Source organism: Sus scrofa, chromosome 2 (genome assembly GCF_000003025.6).
Source record: "Sus scrofa isolate TJ Tabasco breed Duroc chromosome 2, Sscrofa11.1, whole genome shotgun sequence".
NCBI lineage: Eukaryota > Metazoa > Chordata > Mammalia > Artiodactyla > Suidae > Sus > Sus scrofa.
The window spans coordinates 89,836,474-89,854,400 of record NC_010444.4 but is presented as its reverse complement, the minus strand read 5'-3'; the positions used below and the strand labels follow the sequence as shown (position 1 = coordinate 89,854,400).

General features: G+C 40.2%; 1 protein-coding gene across 1 annotated transcript; it reads right to left on the bottom strand.

The window, feature by feature from the left end:
• ZCCHC9 (zinc finger CCHC-type containing 9) lies at positions 5,335-14,389 on the bottom strand. The gene is given in 7 exon segments (NM_001244220.1): positions 5,335-5,965; positions 7,408-7,424; positions 7,427-7,475; positions 9,393-9,485; positions 9,723-9,873; positions 12,552-12,958; positions 14,300-14,389. Coding segments are annotated over 6 exon segments (810 nt in total). The 5' UTR covers positions 12,933-12,958; positions 14,300-14,389; the 3' UTR covers positions 5,335-5,846.

The following is a 17,927-nucleotide window of genomic DNA, read 5'->3' as shown; positions in this document are numbered from 1 at the left end:
TATGGAGGTTCCCAGGCTAGGCCTGTAATCAGAGCCGTTGCAGCCGTTGCTGCCAGCTTACACCACAGCTCACAGCAACATCGGATCTTAACCCACTGAGCGAGGCCAGGGATTGAACCCAAAACCTCGTGGTTCCTAGTCGGATTTGTTTCCACTGTACCACAATGGGAATTCCTCCATTGGTCTTTATCTCTCTCCATCATCCCTTCTTTCCTTACCTGGCTGAGAGTCCATGGTCTATCATTAATATCACTCCTTGGAAAACCTCTGAACCTCTTCCTTTCATTCACCTTGTCTGGCAAATCACAATTGTGGTTAAGTTATTTGTAATACCTCATGCCTGCACTGAGCACCTGAAAATTGTGGCCTGGTCTCACCTGAAATTTATGACCACAAATTTCAAAAGGATTCTGATAATCCTACTACATTTTCTGTTGGCTACTTCATACTGCCTTCCCTTCTTTCAAGTTTCCCATGTCTTCTATCTTTTCTATTAATGAACTTTAGAAAATACCTCATTGGAGAAAATATAAACCATTAGGCAGGAGTCATCTCATGTCCCCATTTACACACCTTCCACATCTTTGCTGGCCCCCCTGTTGTAATGAATTAAACATCTCTACCCCTAGCAAAGAACCATTTCTCTAACCTTCTCCAAGGCGCCCCTCCTCTAGTTCTCTTTTTTGACATCAGTTTTTCCTGGCTTATTTCCATAGCCACTATTATCTATTAAAATAAGACAACAACTCGCCTGATCCCTTTTCCTAAAGGCCACCCCATCTCTATTCCCGTTAACTGTAAATGTGGTCTTCATATCCTTATTTCATTCATCGAATTGTACTTCCACTCCACTCTTCCATAAAGACCTCTCTTTTCAGGGTCGCCCATGTCTTCCATATTGCCAAAACTCCTGGCCCTCTTCTTGACTTTTTTAGCCTCTGAGCAGAGTCAACAAAGTCAGCTAGTTCCTTCTTTTTGCAATATTTTCTCTTCTTGGCTTCCGTGATGTCACACTCTTGTATTTCCTCGTACATTACCAATTGCTTTTATATTTCTTCTTTTTGTCCACGCCCGTTACATGCACACGTTCCCAGGCCAGAGACTGAACCCAAGACACAGCAGTGATCCAACCGGCTGCAGTGACAACGCTGGATCCTTAACCCACTGTGCCACAGAACTCCTCTCATCACATTTTTAAAGCCCCCTTCTTGTAGTTATTCCTGTTCCACCAGACCTCTAAATATTAGATTACCCTAGGGCTCTGTCCCTGGCCTCTTCTCCTTTACCTCCATTTATCAGCGAGTCCTCACAGTTTCCAGGTTTTAAAAGACATCAACTTGCCAATAACTCCCAGATCTATGTCTCTAGTCCTAAACTCTCCTGAACGCCACACCTGTATATTTAACCACTTATTTGACATTTCCACCAAGGTAATAGTCATCTCAAAGTCAACATTTCCGAAACAGACCCCTTAATTCTGCCGCCTTTCCCTCCATAAAATCCTCCTTTCTTCAGAAAATCTTAACAGCTCTGTTAAAAATATAATCAGAGCCTGATCCCTTCTAATCAACTCCACCGCAACAGCCCTAATGCAGAACACCATCTTCTCTCATCTGGATCATAACCTTTCTGTTCCTATTCTTACTCTTCCCTTCAATCTACTCTTGGCTCAGCAATTAGATTATGTCGCATTTTCCCTCAAAGTGAAAGGTTTTGCCTATCACAGAATAAAAGCCAAAGCATTTTTTTTTTTTGAGGTCCGTTGTCGTACATTGGATTATTTGGAATAATTATCAGAAATAGTCACTCACTCCCTCGCCACCACCTCCATCTGTATCTATTGTCTCTGAATTTGACCATGTGACTCATTAACACACATGATGAATCTAAAGGGCTGAAAAGGTTTTGTTGCAGTGGACTTCCCTCTTATATCTCTGCCATTGTCCTGAGAAAAAACACATCGGGGCTAGCCTGCTGCTGCCAGGAAAAGGAAGAGAGACATGTGAATAGGGCTGCTTCATCTGAGTCTAGCTTAGATCAGCTGATCCCAAACCAAACTTCCTATGGATGTGAGCAAGCCTAACCAAGATTAGCAGAGCTCACAAGCATGAGCTAAGTACACACCTACTATCGTATGCTTCTGAGAGTTTGTGATTCTTAGGTGGCAGAAACTGGTAGAGCCTGTAAGATATGACCCTGTTAACTGTCTGATCTCCTACTGGTTTATCCTTCATTCTTCTCCAACCGTACTGACCTCTTTGCTGTTTTTCAACTACACCAGGTATGCCCCTTCCTCAGAATAAGTGCATTTACTTACTACCTCACATCAAGATATCCAAGGCAAAAAAAAAAAAAAAGGCAAGTTCCCGTTGTGGCCCAGTGGAAATACAGCCGACTAGTATCCATGAGGATGAGGGTTTGATTCCTGGCCTCACTCAGTGGGTTGGGGATCTGGCGTTCCCATGAGCTGTGGTGTAGGTCGCAGATACAGCTCAGATCCCATGCTGCTGTGGCTGTGGCCGGCAGATGTAGCTCCCACTCTACCCCCCAGCCTGGGAACTTCCATATGCCCCCGGTGAGGCCCTAAAAAGAAAAAAAAAAAAAAAATTTTCCAAGCCTTACTCCCTACTACCCATGTACCTATACAGTAGACTATTACAGATAAACCTTGAAGACATCATGGCAAGTGAAGGGAGCCAGTCAAAAGTTCACATCTTCCTTCTACCCCTTGAATACGGCAAGGTCATTCCTCTTTAGGGGCTTTGACTATTTTCTCTCCCTAAATGGTCTTTCTCATTATCCTTACAACAGGTTTCTTCTTGCCATCCACAATCTAGCTTAAAAGTCTAAGCGTCAGAGGCCTTCCCTTGATTATCCAATCTAAAGTAGCTATCCAGCCACTTGCATCATCGAACGCCAATTATATCAGGTATTCATTTAATTCAGTCGTTCATTCAATAAGTATGAACACTTTGTATGTGCCAAGCACTTCTGAGGATCTAGTAATGAGCAAGACTCAAAATTCCTGCCCTCATATAGCCTATAATCTGATGGAGAGGGGACAAATAGTGCTAGGTAGGGACATAAATAATGGACAAAATTTAGAGAGAGAGAGAATGAAAAGTTAGCAGAATGAGGAAAAAGCTATTCTCTGTAAGGCCTGTCCTAAAAGAGTCTATGAGGCCCATTGTAAAGCAGACACTTGAAGGCAGTAAGAGAGGGTTGACTCTGGGATGGGGCGGGGGGGGAATGTCAAGAAAAGAGCAACTCAAGATTCGAGCCTATAGGCTTGGAATATAATTGCAGTGAAAATAAATGGAGACAAGAAAGGAAATTAGTCCTTTTTTTTCTCAAGGGAAGTGATAAGATTCAAAGCTATATGAGTTTTAAGCATTACTGCAATGTCCAGCAGGCAGGTGAGAAGGAAGCGAAATCAGGGATCTGGGGGCTAGATGTAGATTTAGGGGTCACCTATGGCGAAGTGAAAAATAAGCCAGGAGTTCACCAGTAGCTCAGCAGGTTAAGGATCCAGCGTTGTCACTGCTGTGGGTCAGGTTCAATCCCTGGCTCCAGAACTTTTGCATGCTATGGGTACAGCCAAGAAGAAAAAAAAGTTGGCAAGAAGAGATGGCATTTCCAAAAAACTAAAGAAAAGAGAGCTAATGACTCTTAGGGGATTCAATGATGTATTTATAAAGTGTAATAAAATATACTGCCCTAGTATTATTTTTACTGATATTTCTGATACAGAAAGCAATATACACTTTCACAGGATATCAGAACTTCTGTGTCTAGCATGTTCTTCTGACAAAGCGACCACATACTTTTCCAATATTACATTCAGCACCTGCAATTTACTTCTAATGATTTCACTGTCTACTTCAAAGATCATTAAAATGTAAACAAAGTAACCCAAAATAGACGAAACAGACAGGACCATCCCTGCACTGAAGACTCGCATAAAAAACATTAGACTTAACTTGCAGCTGACTGGTTTTCTACTTTCCAGAGACTTTTGCTCCGATTACGACAGGTAAAATAAATCTTAAGTGTTCAGACTTAATGACTAAGGCAGCCCGTCTGTCCTTTTCCAGTTGTATGACCTGTGCCATTCCTTTTAAATGGCACTCATGTCCTTAAGCTCTGAGATACTGAGCCACATTCTGTCATGTTTTCCTCCATCACTGGGGAAAAAAAAAAAAGAACAGCTCCTATCAAGACCAGAACTGTTGGAACAGTGGAAATGAATCTGACTAGGAACCATGAGGTTGCGGGTTCGATCCCTGGCCTCGCTCAGTGGGTTAAGGATCCAGTGTTGCCTTGAGCTGTGCCAGACACAGCTCGAATCCCACGTTGCTGTGGCTATGGTGTAGGCCAGCAGTTGTAGCTCCAGTTGGACCCCTACCCTGGGAACCTCCATATGCTGTGGTTGCAACCCTAAAAGAAAAAAAAAAAGACTAGAATTGTTGAGTCACAGAAGCATTAAAACAGAAAAGTGTTCCTTTTCTTATTTGGTAAATATTTTGCTTTTGAAACATCAGTAACTAATCACAGCTGTTTCCTTTTGTTGCAAATGTATCCAATCAGGTAAAACTCCAAATGAAACACAATCCAACAAAGTCATCCCATTATACAGTACAATGGGAGCCTTAAGCTTTGTGAAATATATGTATTAAGTATGCATGTATTCATCAAATCAAACAAAGAAGCTAATGGTCTCTGATTAGTATTCTAACTCTATTATGATGATGTTTGCATCTCACCCTGACTCAATCCAAAAAATTCGAACAAAATGCTATTAAGTTTGACAGACAATCCGTTATGTACCATCATCATTCTAGTTAAATACCCTATTTGGGCTGGAACTTCTCTCTTGAAAATTGGAGCAAAGAACCAGCTGCTGTTAAATTGAAATATATTCTATTTTAACCTCAGTAATCTGTAATTCTTTATATCAAAACTGAAGCAAAAGGAGTTCCCGCTGTGACTCAGCAGTAATGAACCCTACCAGTATCCATGAGGATGCGAGTTCAATCCCTGGCCTCACTTAGTGGGTTAAGGATCCAGGGTTGCCGTAAGCTGTAGTATAGGTCACAAATGTAGCTCGGATCCCTGAGTTGTTGTGGCTGTGGCGTAGGCTGGCAGCTGCAGCTCCAATTTCAACCCTTAGCCTGGGAACCTCCATATGCCACAGGTGTGGGCCTAAAAAGCAAAAACAAACAAAAACCGAAACAAAAATTAACTAAAACTAACCTTCTAGGAGTCATAAAAAATCATGTTTCCAAACGGATTGTTACAAAGACATTCACGGAAAACCGCTCATTCATTCCAAAGTTAGGTATTCAGAAAAATAAATAGCAAACGCGTTTTTATTAAATATTTTTAAAATACAGATTTTATAGCAATTATAAATTCTAATATAATAATAAATTGATACTTTGAATGAAGAAAATTATGTCGGCAAAAATTCATTTCCAAGTACAAAGCAGTTACCCTATATTTAGGGATGGTTCATATTAATGCATAATTTAATTTTTAAGAAAAAGGTGATTGTTACAATCAGGTATATAACCACTTAGTTACACCTAAGTTTTATCTGTTAAAAATATATACTTTTAGAGAATCCAACTTGAACATTTTATACTTTTTTTCAGCGATTTTCCCCAAACAGTGGGAGAAGTACTCCTCAATGGACAGAACTCAGGGAACAACCTGACCCACCCAGTTTATACTGATATCGATAATACAAGCCGCCTCCAAGAGAGAGTCTAGCTCCAATTTGTGAAGTAAGCCCAATTCAGAATGTTTACCAAAGAAGTGGCAGCTAACAACAGTACCAGTCATTATCAAAAGTTAACAACTTTAGGTAGCTTTGTTTTGGGTTTCTGTGGTTTAGGCACATCCAAAATTTCTTCATAGTCTGCACTCATTCCCTTTGCCCAGCGACCAACTGTGACCATTTGATCTGCAAAGGAACAGGAAAATCAGAATATAAGAAAACCAGTCATCAAATAAATCCACTTAGATTGTTACTGGTTTAGCAAAGGAACTAGTTTTGATATGAATATTGTTACTGGTTTAGCAAAGGAACTAGTTTTGATATGAATAATCACAAGGAGAGACGACTCCATCAATAAAGGAAAGTGAGCAATTCTGTAATTGATTATAACCCTTGATTTCAGAGTACCACAGGCAATTTCTCATCCCAATTAGGGAAATGCAGCAACTGCTTTGCAATGCACAAACTGATGAGAAAGCTCTTTTATTCTTTCTCAGAGTTCATCATTACAGAGTCAATGAATTCCAAGAGTCTGTAAACAGCAAGACTTATGAAGCATCAGTTTTAAATGCACAAGATTCCACCTGTGAAATTAAACAACATCTGCTTGTCAGTCTTGTCATTTGGGAAGTGGCAATCCTCCCAGGAGGGAGAATTCAAATTCCACTTCATCATTTCAATCTCACTGCCTACAATGTTGCAGGCTTCTTTCAACTTCTTCTAGACAAGACTGTAAAAACAAGAACTCTTGGTTTTCAAATTCAAATGCTAGGGGTAGGAAGAAAGAATGGACAGACTTCTTTGTGCGGTACTATGAATATTTGCTACCAAGAGAAATGTGCTTTCTCCTTAAGAAGCACTACTGTCGGAGTTCCTATCATGGCACAGTAGAAACAAATTCGACTAGGAACCATGAGGTTGCAGGTTCGATCCCTGGCCTCGCTCAGTGGGTCAAGGATCCAGGGTTGCCTTGAGCTGTGGTGTAGGTTGCAGATGCGGCTCAGATCTGGTGTTGTGTGACTGTGACGTAAGCCAGCGGCTGCAGCTCTGATTAGACCCCTAGCTTGGGAACCTCCATATGTTGTGGGTGTGGCCCTAAAAATCTGCCTTAGGTTTGGTGAACATTTATGAAGTTTTTGATGACCAAGAGAAGTGTTTCATTAGGAAGAAAACATAACTGGCCAGATGCTGTGTGTATAACACAATTTTAATATTTTTGCCAGTTTTTGCAACCAACTTTGAATCCTATAGGTTTCTTCAGAGCATACCAGAGGATACTCAGTCATAAAAATATTGAAAGTTATTTTCACATTTATTTTCTCTTAGTGAATCCATAGTTTTCTTTAAGTAACAGAATTGGCTCTATTATTAAATACATTACTTAGCAAATACAAATGTTTATGAATAAGATGCTTTATAAAATCAGGGTCCTCTGGAGCTTACGGGTCACTTTTTTCTTCCACTGGAGAACAGCAGCTGATGCTCAGTTAGTACTGTGTCTACTGCTGATAAAGAAATGGTAAGTCATCACTGCAGAAAGAAACCAGCCAGCCTTTAAATCAGTTGTGCCTCAGTGAGGTGAGGAATATTAATCTTACCCCGTCTAACTAGAGAGCCAGAGATCTCACCTGAATTCTTACTTTCCGGCAGTCTTTCTTAAAATGTTCCACAGAGCCACAAAGTCTGCAGCAACCACCTATAAAAAGAACAAAGTTATGGAAAGCCTCTCATACTTACTTAAGGCTTTTAATGTCTTTCATATACAATATGGTCCTCATAACCTTGTCACGTTGTAAAGGCAGCTGGAGCCACAAACTTATTCCTATTAAGTCTGTTGTCTATTCCTCTTGACCTCATAGAGGACTAAACTGTACCTACCCACCATTTCTTGCTCCAGGCCTTCCAGGGAAAAGTGGAAAAGAGATATGACAGAAGGTACCCATCCTTTGGAGTGTCCAAGAGCCACTACATGGAAGCCTAGACCTTGGTTACATGGTCAAGGGTCTGTGACCTCTGCAAAATTTTGTGTGGGTGCATTTTTTGAGGAGAATGCCCATAGTTTTTAATCAGATTCTTTAATGGTCAGATGACTCCCAGATGATTCTTTCATGACCCCCAAAGAGGTGAGGAACCACTGCTCTGCTGTACAGTTCAGACAGGAGTGGGCAGTTACAAAAGGAGTTCACGTAACTTTTGTTTCACTGCCATCTATCCGCCAGGCATCCTAATTCTAATAAAAATGCCTACTTGCCTACTTCAAGCAACATTCTAGGACAGTAAATTACAATACATTTGGTCTCTCAAATGAGTCTTTCAGTGAATGGTCAAACATTACTGCTTAAGGGTTAAGCATTCGCATGATCACGCTATAATGTTAAGCGACTTACTCAGAAAAATGATCCTACAGAATACAAACCTAGATGAATTCTCACTTCCGTGTGATCTACTCCCCTTGCTACATGTTTTTATATCTAGCCATTTTGGTGGACCATACAAAGCTGTCTTTGTTCACCAGTCATATTTTATGCTCTGTTTCATAAGTTCAAAACCAAAAGGGACTTTTGAGCATTTTCTAGGTCCAGGACTCTTTACTGCTGTAGATGCCATAGTGAAAGAGAAGAGGCACTTGAACAATATATTTTAATTCTCATAACTCTTCAAGGTAAAACACCCTAATATGTCAAATCTAAGACACCATTGATTATAAGATGCATCATTATTTTACATACCTCTCTGGAAAAGAAAAACTGCCAATTATGTGGCACCCATCAATAGTAAGATACACTGAGTTCAGAGATACTACACTGTCAAAAAAATGTGTATCTTGCAATCTGCGAGATATAATTTTTTCTCATTTGCACTTAACAGGTAAGGAAAGTGAAATGAGAAAAGTAATCTGGCCAAAGTCCCACAATTAGCGAGTGGTAATGCTGAGGCTATAACTGGTCTAACTCCAAAGTAAAAGCATTTTATTGGACGCCTGCAAAGGAACAAAGGACATGACACAAGAGGTGTCCAGAACCTGATGGTACCAGCATCACATAAATAAACGGCTCACATTACTGGATGACAACTTCCTCCTTAAAGCTTTAAATATCACAGGCTTTAGTGTGGGCACCTTAACACATTAACTGAGCTCAAGGTAAGAAAGTTACATGGTCCCATGACAGACAATTAACTAAGGAAAACATTCAGAAACAAAAATTAGCATAAATATGAAGAGTGTATACCAACCCTTCTACCCAAAATGGCACACTAGGCTGAGATTAAATTTTCAACACTATTTTTTAAATCTTATATTAGTTTGAGAAATAAGCCCTTTGCTTCAGTTGCTTAAAAGTACATATTTATAACATACTCTCACAACTGATGCTGAAGCAAGCACAAAGAGTGTGAAATACACATGTCGGTATTTTCTGATTTGATGTATTAAAAATACCAATTTGCAGTACACAACAAGTTTAGTACACAGAAAACTGCTTGATAAAAACAACTAAATTCGTAAGGTTTTGCTACTTATTTAGTGATGTATTTAAAAACTGGTTAAGTGTAAATTAAATCGCAATTGGACGATGACTCACCATTTTTGACCTATAGGCATTACAGTACTCACCATCAGCATAGAGTCCTTTGGGATTATCAGGACAAGATCTGGATAGATGTCCCATTTCCCCACAAACGAAACATTTTGCAAAAGGAAATTCACCTGTAACAATCAACAGCTCCTGTTGTTAGTTATATATAAGTCATGTAATTCATATTATTTTAAAATACTGAGTAGAAAACATTTTTTTTTACATAAAGTTTAATCTCACTTGATTTCAAAATATTAGGTGACACACTCCTAACAAACCCTGTCAACAACAACAAAAATAGCAGTTGACTATCCATGGCCACTTTCCCCATTAAACACAGGAAAAAATGATAGGAAAAAGAAACATACCAAGAGCTGGGTCTACTTGAGCCTTGCACTTGATTATTTCGTGCTCTGTGGATCCACACCGATAGCATATTCCAGTGCCCATTTCTTGATTTTCAAGGGCAGCGGGGCAATCTGCAATCCCATGGCCAGGTTGTCTGCAATGGAAACATACCTGGAAAAACAAAACCTGAGTTTCCACACTGCAGCACTACACTGGCTTTATTAATTCTAGTCATCAAAAATATCTTTAAAACATTTCTCATTTTGAAGTTATCTAGAGCATTTTTTGAAATCTCAGTTATTTTATCTGCAGAAAAAATGTTTCATATATTCCTAAACCGTAAGAAATGTCATTTCCATCAGAGGGTTTCACTGCCTCTGAAAATTCTCAATCCATAAATCTATCAGTCTCAGACACAAAGTTATAAATGTCTTTGTAGGAGATAATTGCTTAAAATGAATTAAGCAAATATGGACTATTCATTTCATTAATGGGGATGTCTATAACTAGAAAAACTGAGTTTTCTGGAGAAGACAGACAATGACCATAAAAATTATCACTCAAAATTAATACTTTCATTTTAAAGTTCACATAATTGAATGAATTTGGGTCAAATAATCCATTTAAATTATGATTCAAATCATAAGATACATTTCAGATCAAAAAGCACACTTTATAATTTTTATATTGTTAATACATATTCCTTCATATTCATAAATATAGAGGTTTCATTTTAGAATATATACACATTTTTAAAGGTATAATTCTAAGATGAATTATTTTGCTCCAGCATAACATTAAACAATGATTTGGTTGCTTTACATACTATCTGGCAATTTGGAGAATATTCTTTGCTGCAATGAATGAGAACATCACTCATAATCATAAGATGGTAGATATTTAAACTATCTTATTTAAACTGGAAAAAGGTGTATTTTTGGATAACAAATAGTTCATCATTTAATTATTTTTTTCAAAATATGCCCAAGGTTTTAAAAAAGCTAATTCAGCAGGCAAAATAAAACATAATATTCTGCAACTATACCCTCACTTTCTTTTTTTCCTATTTAATAACAGCTTGGAAAAACAAATGAGTCCCTTTATTCCTTATTAACTTTTATATTTAGAATAAGCTAGCCCAAAGGAAGAAAATGCATTTATTCTACAACTGCAGGAAAAGCTACTACCAAAAACTGGCTTACCAACCTAAGAAGTCTTAGACTCCTGGTGAAGTCAGGGTAGTTTCTAGTAACCTGACAGTTTACTGATTAAGGTTTTATCTGTAAAATACAAACTTCAAATACAAACTTCTTGAATGATCCATAAATTTAATGTAGATGGGACTGTGGAGAGCAGACTGTTAAATTTCTAGATGTCAATCAATTTATTAACGTTAAGAACTGATGCTTGGTGTGAGGTATTAAAAAAAAAATGAGTTGAAGGGTCTCGAAAAAATGAAAAACTATCTAAAGCATACGCTTTAATATAAAGCATTCTTTTTTTCCCTAAAACAACGTCATCTCCCTTAACTACAACCATAAAACTTCTCTTAAAAGGTCAAACCACTGAACTTTTTTGAAAAGTATGTGATTCACTGCCTTAACACTGCCTATGCAGGGAAGTGTGCATTGACACTGTCATGTCTATGTCAATGAAATTATCTTTAAATAACCTTTATGTAAAATTAACTAAACTATTTAAAAATAATTGTACAATTTAAACATAACTGTTTGATCCAAACAGAAATGACTATCCAAATTTAACCACAAGGAACATTTCATTATTATCTCAAAAAAAGAAACTTTAAATATGATACTGCATAAAACTAATCTTTCAAATAATCAGAAGCCACATTTATAGAGGCTGTAACATTTCAAGCCTGCGCTGCTGCAAATAATGCTCTACATTTAGTAATTCTAATTTCTTTTAAACCATAAAATAGCAACACATCCTGATTCTAATGTAGCATCCTGCTGGAAAAATCCCTTGCTAGAGAAGGGAAAGAATTATACCAAGTATTTCATTTCCTATCTCTGACACAGTTTAAAATCTAGGTCTTAGCTCCACAGAAATAAACCTGCAGCCTCTAGCATTCCCCTCAGTGTAACATGGGGAAGGAAGGAGCAATGACTAGGGAAAATCGCAAGGAGTTTTAATTCTGCTGTTCCTCTGCTATATTACTAACCAGTGATTCTTACTAGCTCTTCTCTTGTGCCTCAGTTTTTCATGGATAGACAAAAGGACAGTCTTTCCAATATCAAAAGGAACTACACATACCTACCTGTTGTACTTAGCCTCCCCCCTTATTTGGATTTTTTTTTTTTTTTTTTTTTTTTTTTTTTTAGTGACTGCTTGAAAAAGAGCTACTAAGGAGTAAGAACAGAGGTTTTAAAGTCAGACTCCGGGATTAAATACCTTCTCTTTCTTTTTTTTTGGCTAAACTGCATAGAGTTAGCAGCCCATTTAGGTTCACATTTAATAACACACCCACTTATACAGTGCCAGCCAGTATTCTAATTAACACCTTTTCCTGGGTTTGAATTTCTCCTCTGCTACTTGCTAAGTGACTTTCAGCAAGATACTTAACCTATCCGCACACCAGTGTTTTCTACCCATAATATAGAAATAAAGCCACCATCTCTCTGTGTTGTGATAATTAATCAGTACATCAAGTGGCCTAGCATAGAGAAAGTGCTAACATAGTTCTAGTGTTATGACGAGCCCTCAAAAATATCCTTATAAAGCTAATACATCACAGCAATCAGGCTCTGCTAAAATATGTATGTGGAGGTATGAATAATAGTTTCTAGCCATAGAAAGTAACATTTTGGAAGAGGTGATAATCTTACCATTGCATTTTTCTTTGCTGCTTGTCGTTTTAATCGCCTGCCCTCCCGGCGACTGTCCTTCTTTAAAGCAAGTGCAATTTCTTGCCTTACTTCCTGACTGTCTGCTATCTCCTCCCCATTGTGAACCATCTGTGAGTTCTGTCTTAGGTACTCCATGAATCCATTCACATCTTCATTTAAATACTCCTTTTTCTTTTTATTCTTTTTGTGTTTTGCTTGAGGTGAGTCCTTTTTAAGAGACAGCCTATTGGCTTCAAGTTGTTTACTCCTTGGTGGGCTTTGGCTTTTCCCCTCAAGGGATCCCTTCTTCATGTCCTCCCATGATGTTGCAGGGAAGGGTCTTCTGTTCTGTGTGGTCGTAACTCGTGCCCACCTTGTCATGGCTTCATCAGAGGTACCTTATCAATCTTTACCACAAGCATGACCGTTAGTTATCAGCTCCAAGAAAAAAAGAACTATGTCTATAACTATACCACACATACCCATATGTTAAAGTTTTAATTTTTATTTATTTTTTTATTTTTTGCTTTCTAGGGTCGCACCCACCACATATGGAGGTTCCCAGGCTAGGGGTCCAGCCAGCCTACGCCACAGCCAGGCCAGATCCTACCGCATCTGCGACCTTCACCACAGCTCATACGTTAACCCACTGATGAGGCCAGGGATCAAACCGGCAACCTCCTGGTTCCTAGTGGGATTCATTTCCGCTGAGCCACGACAGGACCTCCCAAAGTTTTAATTATTAAGTCACTTATTTCATTTAGATATCTACATGTTTAATTATGTAACACACTGGGGAAATATGCCTGTAATATAAATCTAGCCCTTGCCACAGCTATCAGACCAGTAAAACAACAAACAACAAAAACAGGGATATAAATACTTGCTTCCTATTGGAAAACAATTCATAAGAAACTACATTATTTTCAAAATTAAATCATACAGTAAATGAAGTTACTTTCCCCCAATTCTGCAGTTTTCCCAGCTGTTTATTTTTCCTATCTCTAAGTCGAAAGTCTACTTTCTTTCAATCTTCTCGCTGGGTCTGCCATTTCATTGCAAGCAATTTGCATAGTAAAGTGGTAAGCCTGCACAAATCCTCTCCTTTGACGTGATGTTTGTCATTACAACTCTGCGGCAGACTGAGAAGTAAAATACATAAAAGTGTTTGCAGTCACGTGATAATACTAGATCTTCCTCCAGAGTGTAAGCTACGTCCAGCCTGGTTGTTTCCAATCATTTTCCATTATGAAGCCGCCTCCCTTCTAGGGCAGTATCCTGTGCACCAACCAGTGTTAAAACATCAGCTGCTGCCACAAGAGCTGTGGGGCGGAGCCAATAAGCAGGCGTGGGCCGTGCGCGGCACGCCACTTCACACCACGCACGCACACTCGTCGCTGCAGATCCTGTGTCTGTCACAGTAGGGACAGGAACTGTTCAAGAGGAGATGGTTTCTCCTTTCCCTGAGCATCTGGGAAGGGGAAGCTCCGAGGACCCGGTCGCTTGACACCGTTCGCCCGAATGGCCCCACAGGGGTTGGACACGCCGGCCAAGCGGCCAGCTCCCTACAGCTGAAGCCGGTCCCGGCGCCGACACCCTAGGCCGGTCGGGGAGCCGGGTGCCCCGGCCCCAACTGGCGCCTGGGGGCCCTTAGGGACCTAGCCGCCAGTCCCTCCGCCCTTCCGCCGGGTCCTCAGAAACAAACTAGGGGCCCGTACCACCTCATTCCCCGGCGCGCAACCTCTTACCATGCACGAATCCTCCAGGGCAGCTGAGTTGGCCGGCCAGAGAAACCCGTACCCCTGCCGCGGCGGCAGCGGAGGCGGCACCCTGTAGAGGAAGTACGTGGGCCCTGAGGGTGCGTCACTTCCGGCGGGCCATCGGCTGGCCCCGGTGGAGGTGCACCTGAACGGCGCTGACTTCTCAGCGCCGGTAAATGTGGCTAATTGGTAAATGTAGAGCGCCGGGTGTTTGAAGAGCACTGTGTTGGAAGGCGGAGGCGCAAAGATGAAGAGTGCACAATCTGTGCTGTGTGGAACGCACACCATAGTGAGCGAGATGGGTGGGAGGGTTCGTGGGGTGAGGGAGGCCCGAAAGAGCTTTCCTTGACAAGGGATCTTTGTACTGGACTTGAAAAATAAAACAAACATTTCTTTGGAATTGGCGTTGGGAGAGAGTTAGATCTTTTCAAACAGAGGTAAAGTAAACCTATTAGCGCAGTGGCAGTGGATCATTGTTATAGAAATCCGAAAAGGACATTTGGCGCCCTCTTGGATGGAGGATGGAGCCGCTTAGGCCTGCGCAGTGCTAGTTAAGGATGAACCTGAAATAACACCCCGTGAAGCCAAAGATGTTCTCTTTTTAAGAGTGAAACCCAAGTCTCCCAAACAACTCTTTAGCTCAACAACGCCCCCTCCCCGCAACAGCCACCACCAGTATTCCTGCTTGTTGTAAAAATTGGCATCCACTGAGTTCACCAGGGCAACTGCTCCCATCCCCATTGCCATGGTCGATCCATTTTTACCTCTTAAGTATCTGTCTACTTCATCACTAATACTACTACTCTTGTTCCAACTTTCATCATGTCCTATCTGAATTACTGGCGGCTGATCTGGGCATCTGTTCTTGCTCCACTCCCTCGAATTCATTTTCCAAGCCTTAGCAAGGCAAGCTTTTGAAATGTAAACCAGATTGTTGCTCCCCTGATTTAAACCTTTCCATAGTTTCCCATTGTTTTTGTTTTGTTTTTGTCTTCTTAGGGCCGCACCCGCAGAGTATGGAAGTTCCCAGGCTAGGGGATCACAGCCAAGCCAGATCCAAGCTGCATCTGCAACCTACCCCACAGCACAATACCAGATCCTTAACCCACTGAGGGAGGCCAGGGACCAAACCTACCTCCTCATGTATGCTAGTCAGGTTCCTTACCACTGAGCCACAAGAGGAACACCAGTTTCCCATCGTTCTTAGGAAGAACTTCAAACTCATAAACAAGACGTTAAGTGTCTGCCTACTTCTCTAGCCTCACCCTGCACAAGCTCCCCCTTTTTCCTGAGCTCCCTGCATGGGACTCTTTGCTCCTCAGTTTCTCAAATGCCACGTGCATCTTTCTGTCTCTACCTTTAAGCATGCTGTTCACTTTGTATGCTTCTCCTCCTATTTTTCTTCCAATTAACATCTCCTCACCCTTCAAGGATTTTTTAACATTTAATTCTCAAGTAAGCTTTCCAAAGCTCCTTTCCCCAAACTGGGCCAATCCCTAGTGCTCACTCATAGCAGTCTATATTTCCTTATGGTGTTTTTCAAATTTATAATTGCATAATGCATTTTGTAATAAGTTATTGTATCCCCGTTGCCTGATATGTAGTTGATGCTCCTATGTTTTGCTAACTAAATGAAGAATAAATATTTTGCAATGCTTGTTAAAGTAAGCTAGAAAATGACCCTATTTTAAGAGTAAAGATTAAAGTCAATACTGTAGGAATACTGGAATTTGGTATGGTAAATATCACAGATATCCTAGGTCTTATGGTGGGGAAAGTTTTAAAAGATTTTTTTGAATCCTCCAGGTCTTGAAGAGAGAAAGTTTCCTAAAAGATATATGATAGTGTTCCTCATACCATAATATTCTTAACCAGCCACTTAGCATTCTAAGTGCCAGCCAAGAACCTGACATTTCATAGAGGTTTCTTTTGCAGATTCCAGATTCTTGCACATAATGTATACCACTAGATGGTGCATTCAACTAAAACTTGTCTTTGGCATTGTGCTGAATTTTAATCTGTAGATGGTTGTTCATCCCTGGAAGTGAAGGAACATGATCTCAGTTTGTTTGTGGAGATGTGCATCAGCTAAAAATTAGAAATTGAGTATATCAGCCATGGAAATCTTTTGGGATTCAGAAGACATTATTAGTACTAAGGATAGCCCACTTCCACTGAACATTTGGTAGGTACCTAGCACTGTCTGTTGAATGCTTTACATTCATTACCTAATTAACCTCCCCAGTACCCTGGGAAGTAAGAACTATTATTTTCTCCACTTTACAATGAAGAAACAAGCTCAGAGAGCTGAAGTAACTCATCCAAGGCCATATATCCAGTAAGATAGAGTCAGGATTTGAACCAAGATCTCAGCCCACCATATGCACACCACTGTGTTAAAATACTGCATAAGATTGTGGACTTGAGCCCACTTTTTTTTTTTTTTTTTTTTTTGTCTTTTTAGGGCCACACCCACGGCATATGGAGGTTCCCAGGCTAGGGGTCTAATTGTAGCTGTAGCCACAGGCCTACACCACAGTCACAGCAACATGGGATCCGAGCCGTTTCTGCAACCTACATCACAGCAACTCTGGATACTTAACCCACTAAGCAAAGCCAGGGATCAAACCCACAACCTCATGGTTCCTAGTCGGATTCGTTAACCACCGAGCCACGATGGGAACTCCTACTTGAACCCACTTTAAAGTAAACTTTACTCAGTCTTGCTCATGTAAGACTATTTTTTTTTTTTTAGAATGTATTCACTTTTACAGTTCAAGGAATTATCTTTTTATTAAAAGTTTTTCATTCAGATATCATTAAAATACTGTAAAAGTGTTACTTTCAAAACATATGATCCAGAGGGTAAATGTCGAGTGGGAAGCTAGAGTTTTAGTTATGAAGGGCTGATGGACCTCAGCATGAGCAGCTTCAAACACCTGTTTTTTGTTTTTTGTCTTTTGTCCTTTTAGGGCCACACCCATGACATGTGGAGGTTCCCAAGCTAGGGGTCTAATCGGAGCTGTAGCCACCGGCCTATGCCAGAGCCGCAGCAATGCCAGATCTGAGCCTCATCTGCGACCTACACCACAGCTTACGGCAACGCTGGATCCTTAACCCACTGAGCGAGGCCAGGGATCGAACCCACAACCTCATGGTTCCTAGTCAGATTTGTTCCAGCTGCACCACGACAGGAACTCCCAAACCTGTTTAGCTGTAATTTGGAATGGAGACTACTGCATCTAAAAAGGACAGCTGGGACCAGATGTTACCAAAATAAAGGGTTTTGTAAATACTAAATCAAAATGTTTGCATGTTATCCTTTAGAGCTTAAGCAATGAAGAATTATACATAGTTTTTCAGATCATCAGTAGATCGTCCCATAACATAGATCACAGAAGAGGGCTGTGTGTAGAAAAATGTACCTAAAGCAGTGCCAGAACCCTCTGGAGCCTTGAACTTCATTAGAATATATACAGAAATAGAGCAGAAGAGAGAGGAAAAGAATTAGTGATCCTGCTGTTGTAAATAAAAATGAAATCCAAACCAGTGACAGGAACTCCCTGTCAGTGACTTTTTTTTTTTTTTTTTTTAGCTGCTTTAGAGCCCTTACAAT